General features: G+C 27.0%; 2 protein-coding genes across 2 annotated transcripts; both read left to right on the plus strand.

Annotated features, from left to right (window-relative positions):
* The first annotated feature begins 9,042 nt into the window (after positions 1-9,042).
* LOC135963889 (uncharacterized) lies at positions 9,043-11,214 on the plus strand. The gene is made up of 2 exons (XM_065515891.1): positions 9,043-9,991; positions 10,865-11,214. The coding sequence occupies exons 1-2, from the start codon at positions 9,043-9,045 to the stop codon at positions 11,062-11,064; spliced, it is 1,149 nt and encodes a 382-aa protein (XP_065371963.1). The 3' UTR covers positions 11,065-11,214.
* A 5,581-nt stretch (positions 11,215-16,795) lies between these two features.
* On the plus strand, positions 16,796-19,027 carry LOC135949040 (uncharacterized). Its single transcript, XM_065498498.1, has 2 exons — positions 16,796-17,884; positions 18,700-19,027. The coding sequence occupies exons 1-2, from the start codon at positions 16,825-16,827 to the stop codon at positions 18,897-18,899; spliced, it is 1,260 nt and encodes a 419-aa protein (XP_065354570.1). The 5' UTR covers positions 16,796-16,824; the 3' UTR covers positions 18,900-19,027.
* The last annotated feature ends 332 nt before the right edge of the window (positions 19,028-19,359 follow it).

Here is a 19,359-nt window from a genome sequence, read left to right on the forward strand (position 1 = left end):
CTGGTGTTTTTTCTATTGTATTTGCCGCAATATCAGTCTGATACGAGTATAAACAAATAAATACACACAATTTTTTGAGGGTTTTTAATTTGCTGTCACACAAAATTTCGTTTAAAAAAACTTAATTGTTGACAAAACAAGTTTTTGCAAATTAAACTTTTTTGTCAAGTCATGTATTAAATTATTAAAAATAAAACAGAAACTTAAACATGATTTTTTTATTTTTTTTGTTGACAACATCTATTAGCAGCAGGTTCTTCTTTAATGATAATGGCACAATGCCACATTAAGTACATAATGCTGATATTCGTGATGATTTTCAACAAACAGCTCCAGATGTAGATTTATGATTGTAAATGTATACAAGATAAGCTTAGCAAAAGAGTACCCTACATAAATGTCGGTGTTACGTTATTTTGAAATCAATGTTTGGGCCTCTTTTTTTTCTAGTTTTGTTTTGATATGCAATACACGTCATAAAATCAAATATTTCTTTCTCATTAGCATAAATTTGTTGTTAAACAAAATTCAAAAACAAACTAAAATTAAAATACATATGTATGTATTTGGCAAAATTTATAGATAAATATGCTATATATGATTTTATTAATTTAGGTGCATATGTATAAGTGTCATTCCGAATTGGATTCTTGATTCGAAAAAAATGCTAAGTCATCTTTATTTATTTTGTAAAATAGAATATATTTAATAATTTTTGTATTTAGAAAATACATATGTATGTACCTCTGAAGTTTTGAGATGCATTTACAATGGGAAAAAATGCATTTTTTTCAGTTTTTGTAAAAATTTTGCCATTAAAAAATTACTTTTGTAATTTAATTTAAAAGAATCGAAATGTGTACGTAATTATCGTTCTAATGAGACATAAAAAACAGAAATCGGTAGAAAAATGTTAAAGTTATTAAAAATTCGCCAGGCCATTAACGTGTCTCAGGCCACTATAACAAGAAATGTAGGAACAAAGTTAACATATTTTGATAAATATTAAAATAAAAGCTAATTTTTACTTAAAATATGTCCATATATACTTGTATATGAGTTTTTGTCTTCGTAGGATACCGTTAACCTATTCTTAGGTATGAACAAAAAAATAAAAATTTTTTAACGGCAGTTTCAAAACTCCATTTTCAAATTTTTAAAAATTTTGTTAAACAAATTTCAGAATTTTTTGATCATCTCATTGGGATTTATTAAGAATATAATAGGAAATAAAAATGTGAAAAAATTATAGAAATATCTCATATAGTTTTTCCGTATCTGCGATTTAAATTTTGAAATTTTCGAGAAAAACCAATTATTTGGCAATTTTTAGGCCAATGAGCTCTATTTCCTTACTCTTATGAATTTTAAGCCAAACTTATTCAGAATATTATAGTCCAGATAATTCTAAATATACTCTGAAACTTCTACTAAAATCGGAAGATAAATATACATAGTATAAAATACAATATACATAGTATATATTTTATTTCAAAATAATAAAAAAGGGAAGTATCCCCCACACTTGCAAAAATAAATGAAATTATTTGTATATGTAATTTTTCAGAGAAAAAAATTGGTTTATATTTTTGATTTCAAATGACATAACAAAATGATTTTCATTACGTATATAACATTGGCCATCACGTGGTGGTATGCTAAAAATTTCGCCAAAATTTGTTATATCCCTAATGTACATTCTATGTATGTATAATATTTAAAAAGAAAACCAGTAAGGCTGTGCCGAAATTATACTTTTAAATCGATGTCTCCCGATCGGGATGCTATTTCTTCAATATTTCGAAATTGCCCTTTTTTTCTTAAAGTAAAACTTAGATATTTTCCTTGGAGACCTATTTGGTCGCTTAGTGGGATGTGAGTTCGATATCTATCAAAGTGTTTTGTAATTCAAAACATACAATTTTTGACTTTTTTGCAAAATCGAAAACTTTGTTGACTTTTTATACCCTACACCACCATAGTGGGGAGGGTATAATGCGTTTGTGCAGATGTATGTAACGCCCAAAAATATTAATCTAACACCCACCTTAAAGTAGTCGATTAAACGATGTCCGTACGTCTGTCCATATAAACCTTGTGCGCAAAGTACAGGTCGCAATTTTGAAGATATTTCGATTAAACTTAGTACACATAATTTCTTCGGCCCAAGGACCAAGCCTATAAAATCGGGCGGTTATTTCAACATACAAATGTCCTCCCTAAATTGTACTTTATAGGTCATAAATGTTTAATTTATATATGTATCTCCACAAATTCCGATCCGAATAAGTTTTATATATACAAAATTCATGTCACTAAATTTTGTTACGATCGGTCCATAATTAGTCATAGCTTCCATATAGACCCGCTTCCGAAAATCACTTTAACGTGCACAAATCTCTTAAAAATGTTGTTATACACACAAAATTCAACATAAATAACTTTCATATAGACATAAATCACACGACCTAATTTCATGGTGATCGATCATAATTGGTCATAGCTCCGATATAAGGCCCACTTCCGAAAATCAGTCACGAATATAAATTATTGATATTTTAAAAGAAAAAAGTTTTTGGAAAAACATTTACTTAGTGTAGGGTATTATATGGTCCGGCTTGACCGACCACACTTTCTTACTTGTTTTTTTTTTCAAAATGTACCATTTGGTAATTTTTTTTTGCTAAAAAGAAAGCTTAGGTCTTTTCCTTGAAGACATTTGTGGTCGCTTAGTGGGATATTTATAAATATTTTTAACTCAAGACATACAATTTTTGACTTTTTTTGCAAAATCTATTTTTTTTTCCAAAATGGGCCCTTTTCTAAATTTTATTTTGCTCAAAAGAAAGTAGTAGGATGCGAGTGGAATATACAGTAGAAGACACAAGCTATAAATTCTATTTTGAAGAAAAACATCCTAGATGGTATACAAAATGGTGTTTCGTACGATTAATTACCAACAAAATAAAAAAAAACAAACTAATTTATCAGGCCCACGAAATTATGGGGGTCGTCCATTGAAGCTGTCTTCTATTGATGCTCGAATAGCAAGGCGCTTAATCGTTTTAGGAGTCACAAATACTGCAGTGGAAACTAATTAAGTGCTTAGAGAGATCCATAGAGTTAACGTCAGTGACAAAACAGTTCAAAGATGCGATTAGAAAAAAAACATTTTTAAGTTAAAGGCATCGTAAGGCTCGATTAAATTTCGCAAAAATTTCAGCATTGACGATTGAGATTAATTGAAAAATCTTGTAAATCGTATGCCATAAAGAATCAAAGCTGTAAAAACAATCATGTGGAGGTCATACAAATTATTAATTTTAAAATTACTCTATTTTGAAACAAGGGACAGAACTGTTCACACCGACTTTTAAAAGTATGTAGTATATTGGATTAAATATTTTTTAAATTTAGTTTTTGTGTATTGTTTAAGTTAGCAAATTAATACCCTTTTAAAATTAATTAATATAGTTAATAATAAAATTCATGTGTAATACAAAAATTTCGGGGAGAAATATTACAGCAAATGGTTAAACGATCGGTGTAGATGAATATGCCTGTATTCATTAAGTTTTATAGTTCATTTTGCTTATAGTTTATTAAGTTTTACCTACAATCTAAAAAAAAAAAAAATTAATTAGCGACTCGTTTTTGGTATAATATTTGTATATAGTGTTAATTTGCAACAATTTGTTGAAACAATTTTGTTCAAAACAAATTAGAGAGCTGTATTTGGCTGTGTCGAATTTTATGTACCCTTCACGTTAGTATACGTAACTTTAATTTTTGTATTGAATAACATATTATATACATCTAAAATATAGGAGATAGGATTTGCAGAGAGATTAGTATTATAAGTATGCTGAAATTTAACTTTCTAGGTATTTTGGGAACTTCTAAAATGTTTCAAAATATCACAAATTATGTAATTTCGACTGATTTGTTAATCCCCAAAAATTCTCGGAATTTTGGAATTGGCATCCCTAGTGTTTACATAATATGGTCAAAATTGGAAGAACCAGGATCAAAAATTTAGTTTTTTCATGATAAATTAAAAATTATACAAAAACAAATTTAAATTTTCATTTTTCCAACTATTTATTGAATTTGATGTTATTTAAACGAAAGAATTGTTTGGTCAGGAGGTAGAACCAAATATGTTTTTAGATTAAATTTCAAAAAATTAAAATTAAATTATAATAAAAGTTTTTATCATTAACTTGATATATAACAATCTATTTACAGCGTTTTAGTTATTTGAATATTAATTTATTTGTATATATCGTCCCCTTAATAAAACAATAGTGTATAATTTTTTTGCCATTTCGAAATAATTGAGTTTAAAAATTTTGTGTTAGTAGACATCTATAACAAAAGTAATATTTCAATTGATCTTTTGACCCACTTTGTGGAAGTAGAATTTCACTACATTTTGACCACATATAGAATCAGTTATGTAGATTCTTATTAGCAATACAAAAATAATGGTGTATATGCTTATACACTATTGTTTTATTGAGGGGAAGATATAATTTAATTAATTATAACCAGGGAAAGTTTTTCAAGCTTTTTGCTTGGAAAGAAAGCTTTTTTTATTTTTCTCAAGTCTTTGGAATTCAATAAATATGTGACAATTATCTCTCACAAATATGTATTTCGTTTTTGATACATATTTTTCTGAGTGTAAGTAACAAATACAATATTCTTTTTGTTTTAATACTTATAATATTTAGCTGAGACTTTTCAATAGATAACAGTTTATTTTAATGTACAAACAAATGACATTTTAAAAATTATCTAAAATATTTTATATAAAAGATAGACTGAAGTAGACTTTCATTTGCTAAGCACATGCTGAAAAAAATTGCATTCAAAAAAACATAAATAATTCAAATTAATGACATAATTCAAATATACATACAACAGTTTTTAATGTGATATAAGTGATGATTTCCAAAGTATAAACTTGTACAACAATACAATGTGCAGTAATAAATGAACTGCTAAGTGCATCGAAAACGTTTTTTTGTTGGAGCTTTGTTTTGTTTCATCTCAAATAATATATATACGGCTTTGTCTCATTTTGAAATGTTTAAAGCTGAGAGCCAAAAACCTAATGGAAGAAGTTGTGAAATTTGTATTCAAAATTTTTTAGTTCTGTTACATGATAATATAAATAAAAAACTGAAAAACCGAATATTCAGTATTCTTCAAACAAAAAAAGTTTCAATTTAAGTTGAAAAAACAAGATTAATGGAGTAAACCATAGACAACAACTAGATAGGTAACTGAGAGCCAAAAACCTAAGTCTGTTGTCAAAAACCTAATTCATGAGAATGTATTGCATGTATTTTGTTATTGTATCACCCGTATGTGTGAAAAGAGAGTAATTTTTCAATATATATTACTCTCTCCTTCCGTTCTATGTGTTTATTCTATGGAGTAAACAACATAAAATGAGGGCAACTATAAATGGAACTAAAACATGCTCTAAATCTAAAATAACTATTTTTTTCTTTGGAAATTAACAGTACATTAAAAAGTTTCGGTTAGTTTCTGATTAGCCCGATTAATGATTTTTATACCGAATATTAGATTCTGTTTAGGCCTAAAAATGCGGTTTTGGTCTCACTCTACAAACTGTAACTACACCATTTCCAATTGTATTTCAGAAGTTTCTAATTGTATTTCAGAAATTTCCAATTGAATTTCAGAAATTTCTAATTATATTTCAGAAAATTCCAATTCAATTTCAGAAATTTCCATTTATATTTCAGAAATTTCCATTTATATTTCAGAAATTTCTAATTATATTTCAGAATTTTCTAATTATATTTCAGAATATTCCAATTATATTTCAGAACTTTCTAATTGTATTTCAGAATTTTCTAATTGTATTTCAGAATTTTCCAATTGTATTTCAGAAATTTCCATTTGTATTTCAGAATTTTTAATTTATATTTAAAATGTTTCTAATTGTATTTCAGAATTTTCCAATTGTATTTCAGAATTTTCTATTTGTATTTCAGAAATATCCATTGGTATTGCTATTAGAATTTTCTGAAATACAAATGGATATTTCTGAAATACAATTGGAAAATTCTGAAATACAATTAGAAATTTCTGAAATACAATTAGAAATTTCTGAAATATAAATGGAAAATTCTGAAATATAATTAGAAAATTCTGAAATATAATTAGAAATTTCTGAAATATAATTGGAAATTTCTGAAATATAAATGGAAATTTCTGAAATATAAATGGAAATTTCTGAAATTGAATTGGAATTTGGAAAATAAAAATTCTGAAATACAAATGGAAATTTCTGAAATACAATTGGAAAATTCTGAAATACAATTAGAAATTTCTGAAATACAATTAGAAATTTCTGAAATATAAATGGAAAATTCTGAAATATAATTAGAAAATTCTGAAATATAAATGGAAATTTCTGAAATATAAATGGAAATTTCTGAAATTGAATTGGAATTTTCTGAAATACAATTAGAAACTTCTGAAATACAATTGGAAATGGTGTAGAAGGATTTCAATAAACCAATACTAAAAACTTTTTTCAATTAAATAATAATATAAAATTAAAAAAGCCTGATATATACATAAAGGCAATTTATTTTCTCGGAATTGACCCAATATCGGTGCAAATTTTTAATACGCCATTGGAAAAGACTTTGAAATATCATTAATATTTTAATATCAATTTACATACATACAAAAATTATAAATTGTTCAGTTTTGTTCTAGATTTCTCATTGTCATAATATGTAATTTTTTGTGTCAAATATACATATATTTCAAAATTTTCCAATTACATTTCTGAAATGTCCATTTGTATTTCAGAAAATTCTATGTAATAGCAATACCAATGTATATTTATAACCTGCTGATGTTCGTTACATGTCTAAATAATGTCCCAACACCCACCTTAAAGTATTCCAATCTGCTCAGCATCACTTTCTGAGTCGATTTAGCGATGTCTGTCCGTCCGTCTGTCCGTTCATGTAAACTTTGTAATCAAACTACAGGTCGCAATTTGTAAGACAATTCGAATTTGGTACATACGATTGTCCTATCTAAAAATAGTTAAGCTCTCATAAATACCTTAGTTATATTGATATCCAAACCAAACTGCAAAAATAGGCCCACTTCCGAAAATCACTTGAACTACCATAAATCTCTTAAAAATATTGTTATTCTTATAAAACTCAACACAAATAATTTATATATATATACAAAAGTCATGTCACTAAATTTTAAAGCGATCGGTCCATAATTAGTCATAGCTCCCATATAATGCCCAGTTCCGAAAATCATTTTAATGAGTATAGATTTCTTAAAAATGTTGGTATTCTAATAAAATTCAACACAAATAGGTTTCATATATACAGAAGTCATGCCACCTAATTTTATTGCGATTGGTTCATAATTAAATTGGTGTAGGGCATCAAATGGTCGGGCTTGACCTACTATACTTTCTTACTTGTTTTAAAATACAAATAGAAATTTCTGAAAAACAATTGGAAAATTCTGAAATACAATTAGAAACTTTTAACGTATAAATTAAAAATTCTGAAATACAATTGGAAATTTCTGAAATATAAATGGAAAATTCTGAAATATAATTGGAATAATCTGAATTTAAATTAGAAAATTCTGAAATATAATTGGAAATTTATGAAATTCAATTGGAATTTTCTGAAATTCAATTAGAAAATTCTGAAATACAATTGGAAATGGTGAAGTTTTTGATTTGTTATATTTTTACTTTAATATATTTATGAAATAAATAGTTTTCATTGTTGATTTTGATGTTTGAAATATAAATCCCTAAATCCTGGGATTTTTATTTAAAAAATCCCGAATCCCGGAATTTGTAAACCCAGTAAAACCCATATTTGCGGGCGTCACACTACGGGATCGATTGACAAAATAGAGGTATTAAATTTGTATTATCTAAAATAATGTACGAAAAAATCATAGAGCAAGACATAGGGTTTCAGAAAATGTTACTTGTGACCACCATGAATTTATTATTAAATATCTTATCATAATGGATTATTGTTACCACAAACTGTGTTACGACAAAATTAATTAAGATTTCATTAACTGGCAATGAATATGCATTTATTTTAATTAACAAGTAATAACACAGTCTATATATTTCGCATTTTATTCACGTATAAATATTTACTTTCATAGTAAGTACTTTTGGGGAGACAGTTTGCAATTACTTAAATCAAATATTTGTTTTGTCACTAGATAAGTAGATTTTTATTTTCTAATTATAGTTTAGAATAAACTAATTTTCTTTATTTAATAATAAAAATATATTTAATCAAAAAATGCAGTTGTCAACAAAAAAAAATGTAATTTAATTTATTGGAATAATTTCTCTATGCAATGAATGATCCTCTATTGTGAAATGCGCGACTATATGTGAATTTTGTAATAAAAGATTTTACAAATATCGTATTATACGTGCAATTATTCTATTTTACTATTTAATTTAAATAAATGTAAACTGAATAAATAAATTACAAGTGTCGACTTTGTTACACTCGGAGAAATAAGATGAATTTATTAAAATAAAATTTATTTTGAATGAAATATTGAATGGGAAAATAAAACATTTATTGTAGTTTAATATTAAATTTAAATAAAAACTTTGTAGTTGTTACAAATAGGCTTTAATGATTTAGTTTTTGAAATTCACACATTTTTAGAATTCATAATTTTTTTCATATTTCGGGAAAATATTGAATTGATTATTCTGTAACTATTTTTTGTCAGTGTACATATTGCTGAAATCTCTCTTGGAAGCTTAACGAATGATAATATATTTCAATGAAAACACAAAATATCACAAGAAATGCAATTTTATTTCTAATCTAAAATTATAAATACAATAGACAAACTGAAATACAATTTTATTTGATAAACGGACGGTTAATATTAATATTACACAAAATTGCACATGAAAATAATTAAATATAGTTAAGCAAATTGAAAAATAAAATACAAATGACGACTACAAATAATAACTCCACTCCACAGTTTTTGACCAAAGAATATGTGGAAAATATTTTAAAAAAATATCTCAAGGACACTTCACTAAAAGTGTTAAATATAGAGGCGGGACCTGCATCAGCAAAAGGTGAAAGTTATTGCAGTATAATGACCAGAATTAAAGTCAACTACAAATTGGAGCGGGAAAAGGTTGTAAATGAAATAAATTTTATAGTTAAATCTACATATGAGGATAATCCCTATTTATCTGGAGTTTTAAAACAATACGATGTCTACAATACGGAAATGCAAATGTATGAAACGATTTTACCACAACTGGAACAAATGCTTCGCGAAATTGGTGATACAGATCAATTGTGTGCTAGAACTATTCATGTGGATTATGAACGTGATGTAATAATATTTGAGGATTTAACAGTGCATAAATTTACTATGGCCAATCGTTTAGAGGGCATGGATGAAGTTCACCTGAAACTTTGTTTAAACAAATTGGCCAAAATGCATGCTACAGCAGCTGTTTTAAATGAACGCCAAAGCGGTTTATTGCAAAAGTATAGCCATGGCATATACAATAGACATGTCAACATTTATGGTGAATTTCTTGAAAATGTTATGAAAGCAAGTGCCAAATTTGTGGAATCTTGTCCAGAATTAGGTATTTATTATAGTAAAAAACTGTCGCAATTAGTACCCCATGCTGTCGAATATGCCACACGTTGTTATGATCCAAGTCCTAAACATTTCCTAACATTAAACCATGGCGATATGTGGACTAATAATGTTATGGTTCAATATAATGATGAGAAGGGAAAATCCAATGTCAACGATATTTTGTTAATAGATTTTCAATATTGTAGTTGGACTTCTCCAGCTGTAGATCTGCATTATTTTCTGAATACAGAAAACACCTGGATACTATCATCAGGTGTTATCACAGACTTTGGCGGAATTAAAATATAAGCAACATATACCAACGCTACATGAACTTAATGTGCAGCTGTTAGAGAGAGGATATTATGGTGAGTTTTGTAAATATGTCTATAGAATTATACATAGAGACGAGACAATCCTTGTTTTTTAAACAAAAATAACAATATGTCTGATACAGCAACAAAATACATTGACTAACATATATTTAGTCGTTATGAGATTTAGGTTATTGACAACAGACTTAGGTTTTTGACAATTACGTCGCTTCTCCCTGTTACCCTAAGATTTGTAGTTCAAAGTTATTTAAACCGTACACCTGGAAAAAAAAATATGGTTGTGCATAAATTATTTGACAATATTACGGCTGCTGCAATCAGATAATGTTACAGTTACCATTCTCTGGTCAGTTGCAATCTTGAGAAAATCATGAACTTAAAAGGATGAGAAGTACTGCAGCTGCACACAGAGAAAAAATATAGTTGTGCATGTTGACTGTAACCATTTCAACATTGTTACAAGTTTTTTAACAATATTATATTCACAGTAACTATTTACATGATTGTGGTAACAATAATATCATTAATTTACGATTCAAATGATTGTATCAACCATATATATGGTTACAGTAAACAAGTATATGTTTGTGACAACCATATTTATGATGAATAATTTTCTCTGTGACTGGAAACTTTTCGACGAAAGTTATTTTAAAAACTATTTTTTAAAATTGTGCTCTGACGAACATAAAATATTGCCAGAGAATCATATTTTTCCACTAGTGAAGGGTATAATAGAACAATTTTGTAAAAATATTAGACTGATTTATTATTTGTTTAAAGTTAAAAAATTAAAAGAGCTACTATTAATTTATATTTTTTACATTTAGCTGTTTCCTGCTTACTGGTGAACTTTCCGCTATTGATCAATGATAAAACTGAGGATGCTGACTTTGAAACAATATTAGGCAGTGGTGAGAAGGCCCAACGATTTGATAAGGTTTTATATACAAATAAAAGAGTGCAAAGAATTGTTAAAGTGATGTTGCCCAAATTTGATCAAATGGGTCTATTAGATGTTGTTAAATAGTTCATATTTGTATTTATTTCATATAGTTTTTAACGAAATAAAAGTATTATTATATAAATATTACTTTATAACTTATTTAAGATGTTATTTAAGCATGACCATCTCAAACTTTATTCATGTTAAATATAAAATGTTAATGTATCATTATTAATATTAAAATAATGGCGTCCTTTTTTTTGGAAACTTACCAAAAATCTATAAATAAAATTTTAGAAATTTTTTTATTAGCTTGGCTTAACAAAACATTTTTAAAGCCACATAACTTTTTAAGGGGTTGTCATAGAAAGTAAATAGTGGTACCATTTTGATAAGCTTAAAATGCACTTTCATCTTGTATATTTGAAAAATCTAAAAAACTTTTTTTTATGAAATTTGCGCCCCCTTTTGTTGGTTTTGGAACTATTTTTAAGTATTCAAAAAACATCAATTGTATTAATTTTTGATGCATAATCGACTAGTGAAATCAGATTTGCAATATATTCAAATGTGAATATATTTCTACAGAAAAATGTGCTCAAAATGAAAATTTTCCAAAAAAAAGGACGCCATTACTTTTATTTACGCAAAGACCTTCAGAAAAATGAATAAAATAAGTAACCTTTTTTATACAAAAATAGTCTTGAGTATTTTTTGTAGTGTAAAACCATGCGGATAATGATGATTATAAGAGATTTATGCGTATTTAACAGGCTTGGGTGATGTCAATTACATTTGCCATTAAATTACTTCAGGTGTAATTGCAATTGATAATTTTAAATTACATGTAATTGTAATTGAAGAGTTATGATTACAATTAATTGTAATTTGAAATATTCAATTACAATTAACAGTAATTGTAATTGAAAAATGGCAATTACAATTACCAGTAATTGTAATTGATAGAAAAAGGATATGTAATTTAATAAAAAGTAATTTAATTACTTTAAATTTTATATTTTTTTTAATATGATTTATTTTACATAAAAATAAAAGCTTTGAAACATAAACGCATTAAAGCAACTTAAAGTAAAAAGTGAATTCTAGAGTATCCAAAACCGAAAATCTTACAACCGGTTTTTTTGTAAACTCGACCGGTTTCGTTTTTCTTTAACTTTTTGGTTTTTTTACCAGCCGGTTTTTGTAAGACGTTTAACGGGTTTTATTGAAATACATTTTTTAGAAGCTCATTTGAACATATTTTTTTAAAAACTTTGATACCATTTTTAAAAATATTGATTTATTTTATAGAAAATTGTAGAAAATATTTCCTCAAAGATAAAAACTAATTGCATATTTAAAGCCTTAAGAATTAAAAATTTAAAATTTACGAGGATTTATTACTCAATTCTTAAGGACCACTTCCGAAAAACACAATAACCTGCATAAATATCTAAATAGTTTTTGTTATAATTTATATCACTTATATTTTTTTGCATATACTCCCCGCTGTGAAATATATAGGCATTTCTACAATTCAAGCTGAGCCATGTCTCATCTTGAGAACTCAGTGCATATTTAAACTGTTATAATTTATAACAGAACAATAATAACATAAAAAAAACAAAAACACTTGTAAATTTTTTTGTTACAATTTGTGATCTTTTTAATTTAAATATTTTATGTTTATTGTTTTACCAATTTTCTTTGTTTTATACACAAATAAAAACTTAATGTTTTTAATTATAGGCGTCCATGCGGAAGTAAATTTGTTTTTTTTTGCGTAAAATAAATGTATGTATTCACAAATTATAACGGAGCGGATTTAAAACACGCCTGTCTCTCGTGAGACAGAAGATTGACCCATAATTGTTCATATCTCCCATATAAGGACCATTTCCGAAAAATATTAACCTTAATAAATATCTAAAATATATGATATCAAAATAAAATTACACACAGATCAGTAATTTGTATCCAATTGAATATCGGTCCATATTTGACCATAGCTCCCATAAAAGGTCCACTCCCGAAATCACTAAGATCATAATAAATTTCTTACAAATATAGTTATCAAGTTGAAATTCGGAACAAAAAATGTCAATATACATACATATTAGAGTGACAATCAGTTGTATGGAAAAAAATTTTTGTTAAAATTTTGATGAGTGCCGGGTGGAATATTGTGACACTAGGCCTAAATGTTAAGTGCTGAAAATTTGAGCCAAATCGGGCAACGATTTCTGGACGCGCATCGAGGTCAAAGTTCAGACATATGCAAAATTTTACTGTTAATATGGAATAAATAGGTGAAACTCGTTAACTTTCTGCATTGTTTTCTAGAAATATGTAGATTTATTTATATTAATGAATATTACATTAAAAAAAAGTTTTGGAAATTAACCCTGTATCTCCTTTGGTTCAAAATGACCCAAAAACTGTATTATCGCCAACTTGAGGAAAATATAACATATAGTCCAGAATATAAAATAACAGCACAAAAATGGAAATTAACCCTTAGCAGCACTTGGGGTCCAAATTATTCTCAACTTTTAAAATCAAGAAAAACACAACTATTTTGACCCGAAGTCCTCTTAAAGGTTAAAATTCATTTTTGCACTGTTGTTGTAAATTCTAGACCCCAATATATATTTTCCTCAAGTTTCATGAAAATCGGCCCAAAAATATGTAACATTTCGCTATCTTTTCATTAGAAATTCCAAATATTGAAAATTTTGACCTTTGACCTTCACGATTCAAAGGATATCGTTTTCCGATTTTAGTAAAACTTTCAGAACATATTTAAAATTACAAGGACTATAATATTGTGAATAGGTTTTACTTAAAATTTATAACAGTAAGGAAATTGGACTCATTCGCCTAAATATGGACAAAAAATTTGTTTTTCTTGAAAAACGCAAAATTTAAATCGCAGGTACGGAAAAACTGTAAGAGGTATTGACATAATTTTGTCATATTTTTATTCCCTATTTTGATCTCAATAAACCCCAATGTGATGATCGAAAAAATCTGAAATTTGTTTAACAAAATTTTTAAAAATTTGAAAATAGAGTTTTGAAACAGCCGTTAAAAAAATTATTTTTTTTGGCCATACCTGCGAATAGGTTAACGGTATCCTACGAAGACAAAAACTCATATACAAGTAAATATGGACATATTTTAAGTAAAAATGAGCTTTTATTTTAATTTTTCTCGAAATATCTAAATTTGTTTTCTAAATTTTTTGTTCAAGTGGTCTGAAACACGGTAATGGTCTGGCGAATTTGTAATAACTTTAACATTTTTTAATCAAATTTTGTCATTTATATCTCATTACAACGATAATTACGTACATATTTCGATTCTTTTGCATTCAATTGCAAAAGTATTTATTTAGTAGCAAATTTTTTTCAAAAACTGAAAAATTTGCATTTTTCTCTAATTTTGGCGATAATACAGTTTTTGGGTCATTTTGAACCAAAGGAGATACAGGGTTAATTTCCAAAACTTTTTTTTAATGTAATATTCATTAATATAAATAAATCTACATATTTCTAGAAAACAATGCAGAAAGCTAACGAGTTTCACCTATTTATTCCATATTAACAGTACAATTTGACATATATCTGAACTTTGACCTCGATGCGCGTCCAGAAATCGTTGCCCGATTTGGCTCAAATTTTCAGCACTTAACATTTAGGCCTAGTGTCACAATATTCCACCCGGCACTCTTTGAAATCTAAAAAAAAAAAATCGGCTGTCACTCTAATACATATGTATATAAAAATAGCTGCACTAAATTTTATGAAGATAACACTTTTGGAGGGTTGTAGGCCTATGTGAGGACATTCTAAACCGTTTTGAAAGATTTTAAAACACCCTCAAAATTTTGAGTTATTTTGAAAAAACTCTTTTAGGGTAGGTCCTACTACTTTAGTACCTCTGACTCACAGATTTTTAGACCGATTTAAAAATTTTAAACAATTATGAATAGACAAAGAACTAAGCTTTCCTTTTATGTCGGTATATTCCAAGAATAAAAAGTTTAAAATTTTTTTTTATTTTCTTCGTAATTTTTTAAATTCAACAATAGTTATTTTAAATTTTTTCTATGAAAACCCAATTTTCACAGTATTTTAAAGACAATTGTATGTAGACAAAAACGTGATATTACTTATTAAAATCAGTTTATATTTGTAAAAGTTATTAAATTTTCTAGAAAAAAGTTTAAAAAAATTTACCTTGTAAATTAAAAATTTTATAAATATTCTTTTCATATGCGCTGGGGGAGAACATGCTAAAAAAGGTATTAATGAAAAGTGGAATAACTTTTACAGTTTTCATCCGATTTGAAAAATTAAAAACATGTCATGTTGAGAACAAAATTTTTTTTTATACAATTACATTTTTATAAGCTTTTATATCAAAATAATCAAATTTGTTTTTAATGCTTTAAAGCTTTAAAGCGTTCTGAACAGAGAAACAATGTAAGTTGATATTTCAAAAGTCTGAAAATATAATTTATGTGAAAAGTTTGTATAATTTATGTATGTTATGTAATGGGTCCTCTATATAGTTATTTTATTTCCCATTATTCTAAACAGGTCAATATTTAATTAAAATAAATGTAAACAGAATAAATAAAATACTATTTTACAAGTGTCACTTAAAATTATAAGTGACTATTGTTACACTCAGAGAAAAAATTTCATAGAGAGATGAAAACTGCCACAAAACTTGTGGATATGAACCGATAAAAATTTTATATGAAATATGATATGTAACTATGACAGATGATATGTTTCGCGATTCTCGTTCTCGATTCTGATTCTGTGAAACGGTGTAATGAAAAAAAACGACCCCCAGCTTTTAAATGAAAACATAACTTAAACGTGGAAATAAAAAATTCACATTTAAGGGCAAAATAAAATATTATATTGTTTATTTAGAATTAAACCACTTGCATCACTCAAAAACTTTTATTTTATCTGATGCAAGTGGTGTAAATTTAATGAAATAGTCCAATACAAAATTATATTTTGCTTCGTTTCTGTAATTTGACATAACAAGGTAATTAACTGACTACTCTCCGCAATAATTCTACCCGGTTAATTTTACCATGGTTCGGACTATAACTGAGTATGCCAAAACTATTAATGGTGGGTATACATGATTCAGCACTGAAAAATAAAAGACTCTTACTTGTCTTTATTAAAATCCAATGACGTATCCCAAAGTTATTCAATCCTAAACATTGGTAATTTTTCACAAAAATTTGCGAGGTGTCAAAATTTAGATGGTAGTAATATATGAACCATAACGATAATGGCTTGGTTTATATGTCATATAAAGTGCAGTTAAGAGAAGAATGTATATTTGTATTTGGAGATCGCAAAAATCCAACCTGGGTCGAAATCAAATGTAATTACCCGTATAGGTTAGTCAAGGTTACCGATTATTGTTATTGTTTGGAAACAGGAAAACAATTTATCAATAAATACTAAAGTCGAAAGATTTCTGTAGAACTATAACGAGCAAAAAATTGTGAATTTGTTTTATATTTATATTGATAATAGTATCGCACTATAGTATAGTAGTAATTTTTATGAGTGTATCTAATTGTAAATTTTATTTGCTTCTACTGTAATCTCTCTCGGAGACTTATAAAATGATAAAACATTTTTATTGTAACACAAAAATTGCTCAACGTAATGTAATTGTATTCTTAGTCTAAAACTATAAATACAATAGACAAACTGAAATACAATTTCATTTGATAAACAGACGGTTGAAATAAATATCACACTAATTTGCACATAGAATAATTAATTAAAATAAACAATAATGACATCGCCAACCTATAACGATTCACCACAGTATTTAACTAAAGAATATGTGGGAAATATTTTAAAAACATATTTTAAGGACAATGCACTGAAAGTGTTGAATATAGAAACGGCACCCGCTTCAGCAAAAGGTGAAAGTTACTGCAGTATAATGACCAGAATTAAAGTCAGCTACAAATTGGAGCGGGAAAAAGTTGTAAATGAAATACATTTTATAGTTAAATCTACATATGAGGATAATCCCTATTTATTTAATGTTTTAAAACAATACGATGTCTACAATACGGAAATGCAAATGTATGAAACGGTTTTCCCACAACTGCAACAATTGCTTTATGATATTGGAGATAACGATCAATTGTGTGCCAAAACCATTCATGTGGATCATGATCGAGACGCCATTATATTTGAGGATCTATCGGTGAGGAAATTTATCATGGTCAATCGTTTAGAAGGCATGGATGAAGTTCACATAAAATTTTGTTTAAGAAAACTTGCTAAAATGCACGCTACAGCAGCCGTTTTAAATGAACGTCAGAAAGGTTTATTGGAAAAATATATTCATGGTATATTCAATAGAAATGTCAACTGTTATGGTGTGTTTTTTGAAAATGTTATACGAGTGTGTGCCAAATTTGCAGATTCCTGTCCTGAATTGGGTACCTATTACAGAGACAAGCTATTGCAATTGATTCCTCATGTTGCGGAATATGGCACACGTTGTTATGATCCAAATCCTAAACATTTTCTAACATTAAATCATGGAGATATATGGACAAATAATGTTATGGTGCAATATAATGATGAGACTGGGAAAACAAATGTCAAAGATGTTTTACTTATAGATTTTCAATACTGTAATTGGACTTCTCCAGCTGTAGATCTTTATTATTTTTTATGCACGTCTACGCAAGATGACTTACTTTTTAATCATCTTCCAAAACTGATACAATACTATCATCAGGTGTTATCACAGACTTTGACGAAATTAAAATATCAGCAACATATACCAACGCTACATGAATTCAATGTACAGATGTTAGAGAGAGGATTTTATGGTGAGTTTTATATAAATATTGAATTAAATATAAATTTAATTAAAAAACAAGTAAGAGAGGTATATTCGGCTGTGCCGAATCTTATATACCCTTCACCAAATTATAATTTAAAACAAATTTGTTTAAATATTTTTAGGTAAAGAAAATTTTAATATTTTTTTCAAAATAGTTTTTAAATTTTTTTTTAGTTTTTTTCCAATTTTTTTTATTAAATTATTTTGAAAAATAATTTTTGATGAGAAAAAAATTCGGGTTAAAAAATATTTTTAAGTAGGTCAGACTTAATATACATCTTTGCAATGGACTTTGAAATATCTATCATTAGATATCCATATTGTCTATTAGTAATCCAGATATAGATCAAAAATAGGTAAAACATCGAGGTTTTCCTGGTTTTTTTTGTAAAACATATTTTATCCATCAAAATATAGTTTATTGAAATTAAATTTGTATTCGATTTTATATCATATATGGGGGATTTCACGTCAAGTGAACCAACTTTTAAAATCGATGCTTTCCGATCGGTATAATACAATTTTTGTGTTAAAACATTTATTTTGATACTAACCCACTCGCATCCCACTAAGAGACCAAAAAGCTCTTAAAGGAATAGACCTAAGCTTTCCCTTGAGAAAAAAATTTATTTTTCCCTTTTTGGAAAAAAGTTTGATTTTGCCAAAAAAAAATCAAAAATTGTATATCTTGTGTTACAAAACATTTATTTTGCTATATATCCCAATCGCACCCAGTTTTTGATTTTGCAAAAAAAGTCCAAAAATTTTAATCCAACAAAATATATTTTTTTTTATTTGCAGCTGTTACCTCTTTACTGGTGAATTTACCACTCATGATCAACGACAAAACAGAGGATGCTGATTTTGAAAGTCTTCTGGGCAATGACGAGAAGGCACAAAGATTTCATAATGTTTTATATACAAATGGAAGAGTACAAAGAATTATTAAAGTAATGCTACCCAGATTTGATCAAATGGTCCTTTTAGATGTTATTGATTAATATAGAAAATAATTTTATAATTATAATGAAGCGTACAAAAAAAAAATATGTTTGTTTTGCTTTTGATGAGTTTGAGATGTGAAAGAAATCCATCTAATTTTAATAAAACTTGAAATGTTAATTTCTAATTTGGTTTTTTTAACTCCAGAGCTATGCAAAACATGACTTGAATGACAAGACGAATACAAACATAATCATCTTCAGACAAAAATTTGGTTTCTCTATTTTCATCACTTTCTCAGTCCAACGATTATTTTCGATATAGAGGAATTAAATTTCAATCGTTTCGAGTGACTTTTGTTCGAGATCGAGGAATATTTCATATTTGTATTAGTTTTTAAACAATTTATAATTCCGGAAGTACTTCAATCGATCAAATGGGTGAGTATATATCTGAGGCTATAATTACTAAATATAAATTATTAAAAAGTACATAATTCAAATAATGTTTTACCATTTT

This window comes from Calliphora vicina, chromosome 1 (genome assembly GCF_958450345.1).
Source record: "Calliphora vicina chromosome 1, idCalVici1.1, whole genome shotgun sequence".
Lineage (NCBI taxonomy): Eukaryota > Metazoa > Arthropoda > Insecta > Diptera > Calliphoridae > Calliphora > Calliphora vicina.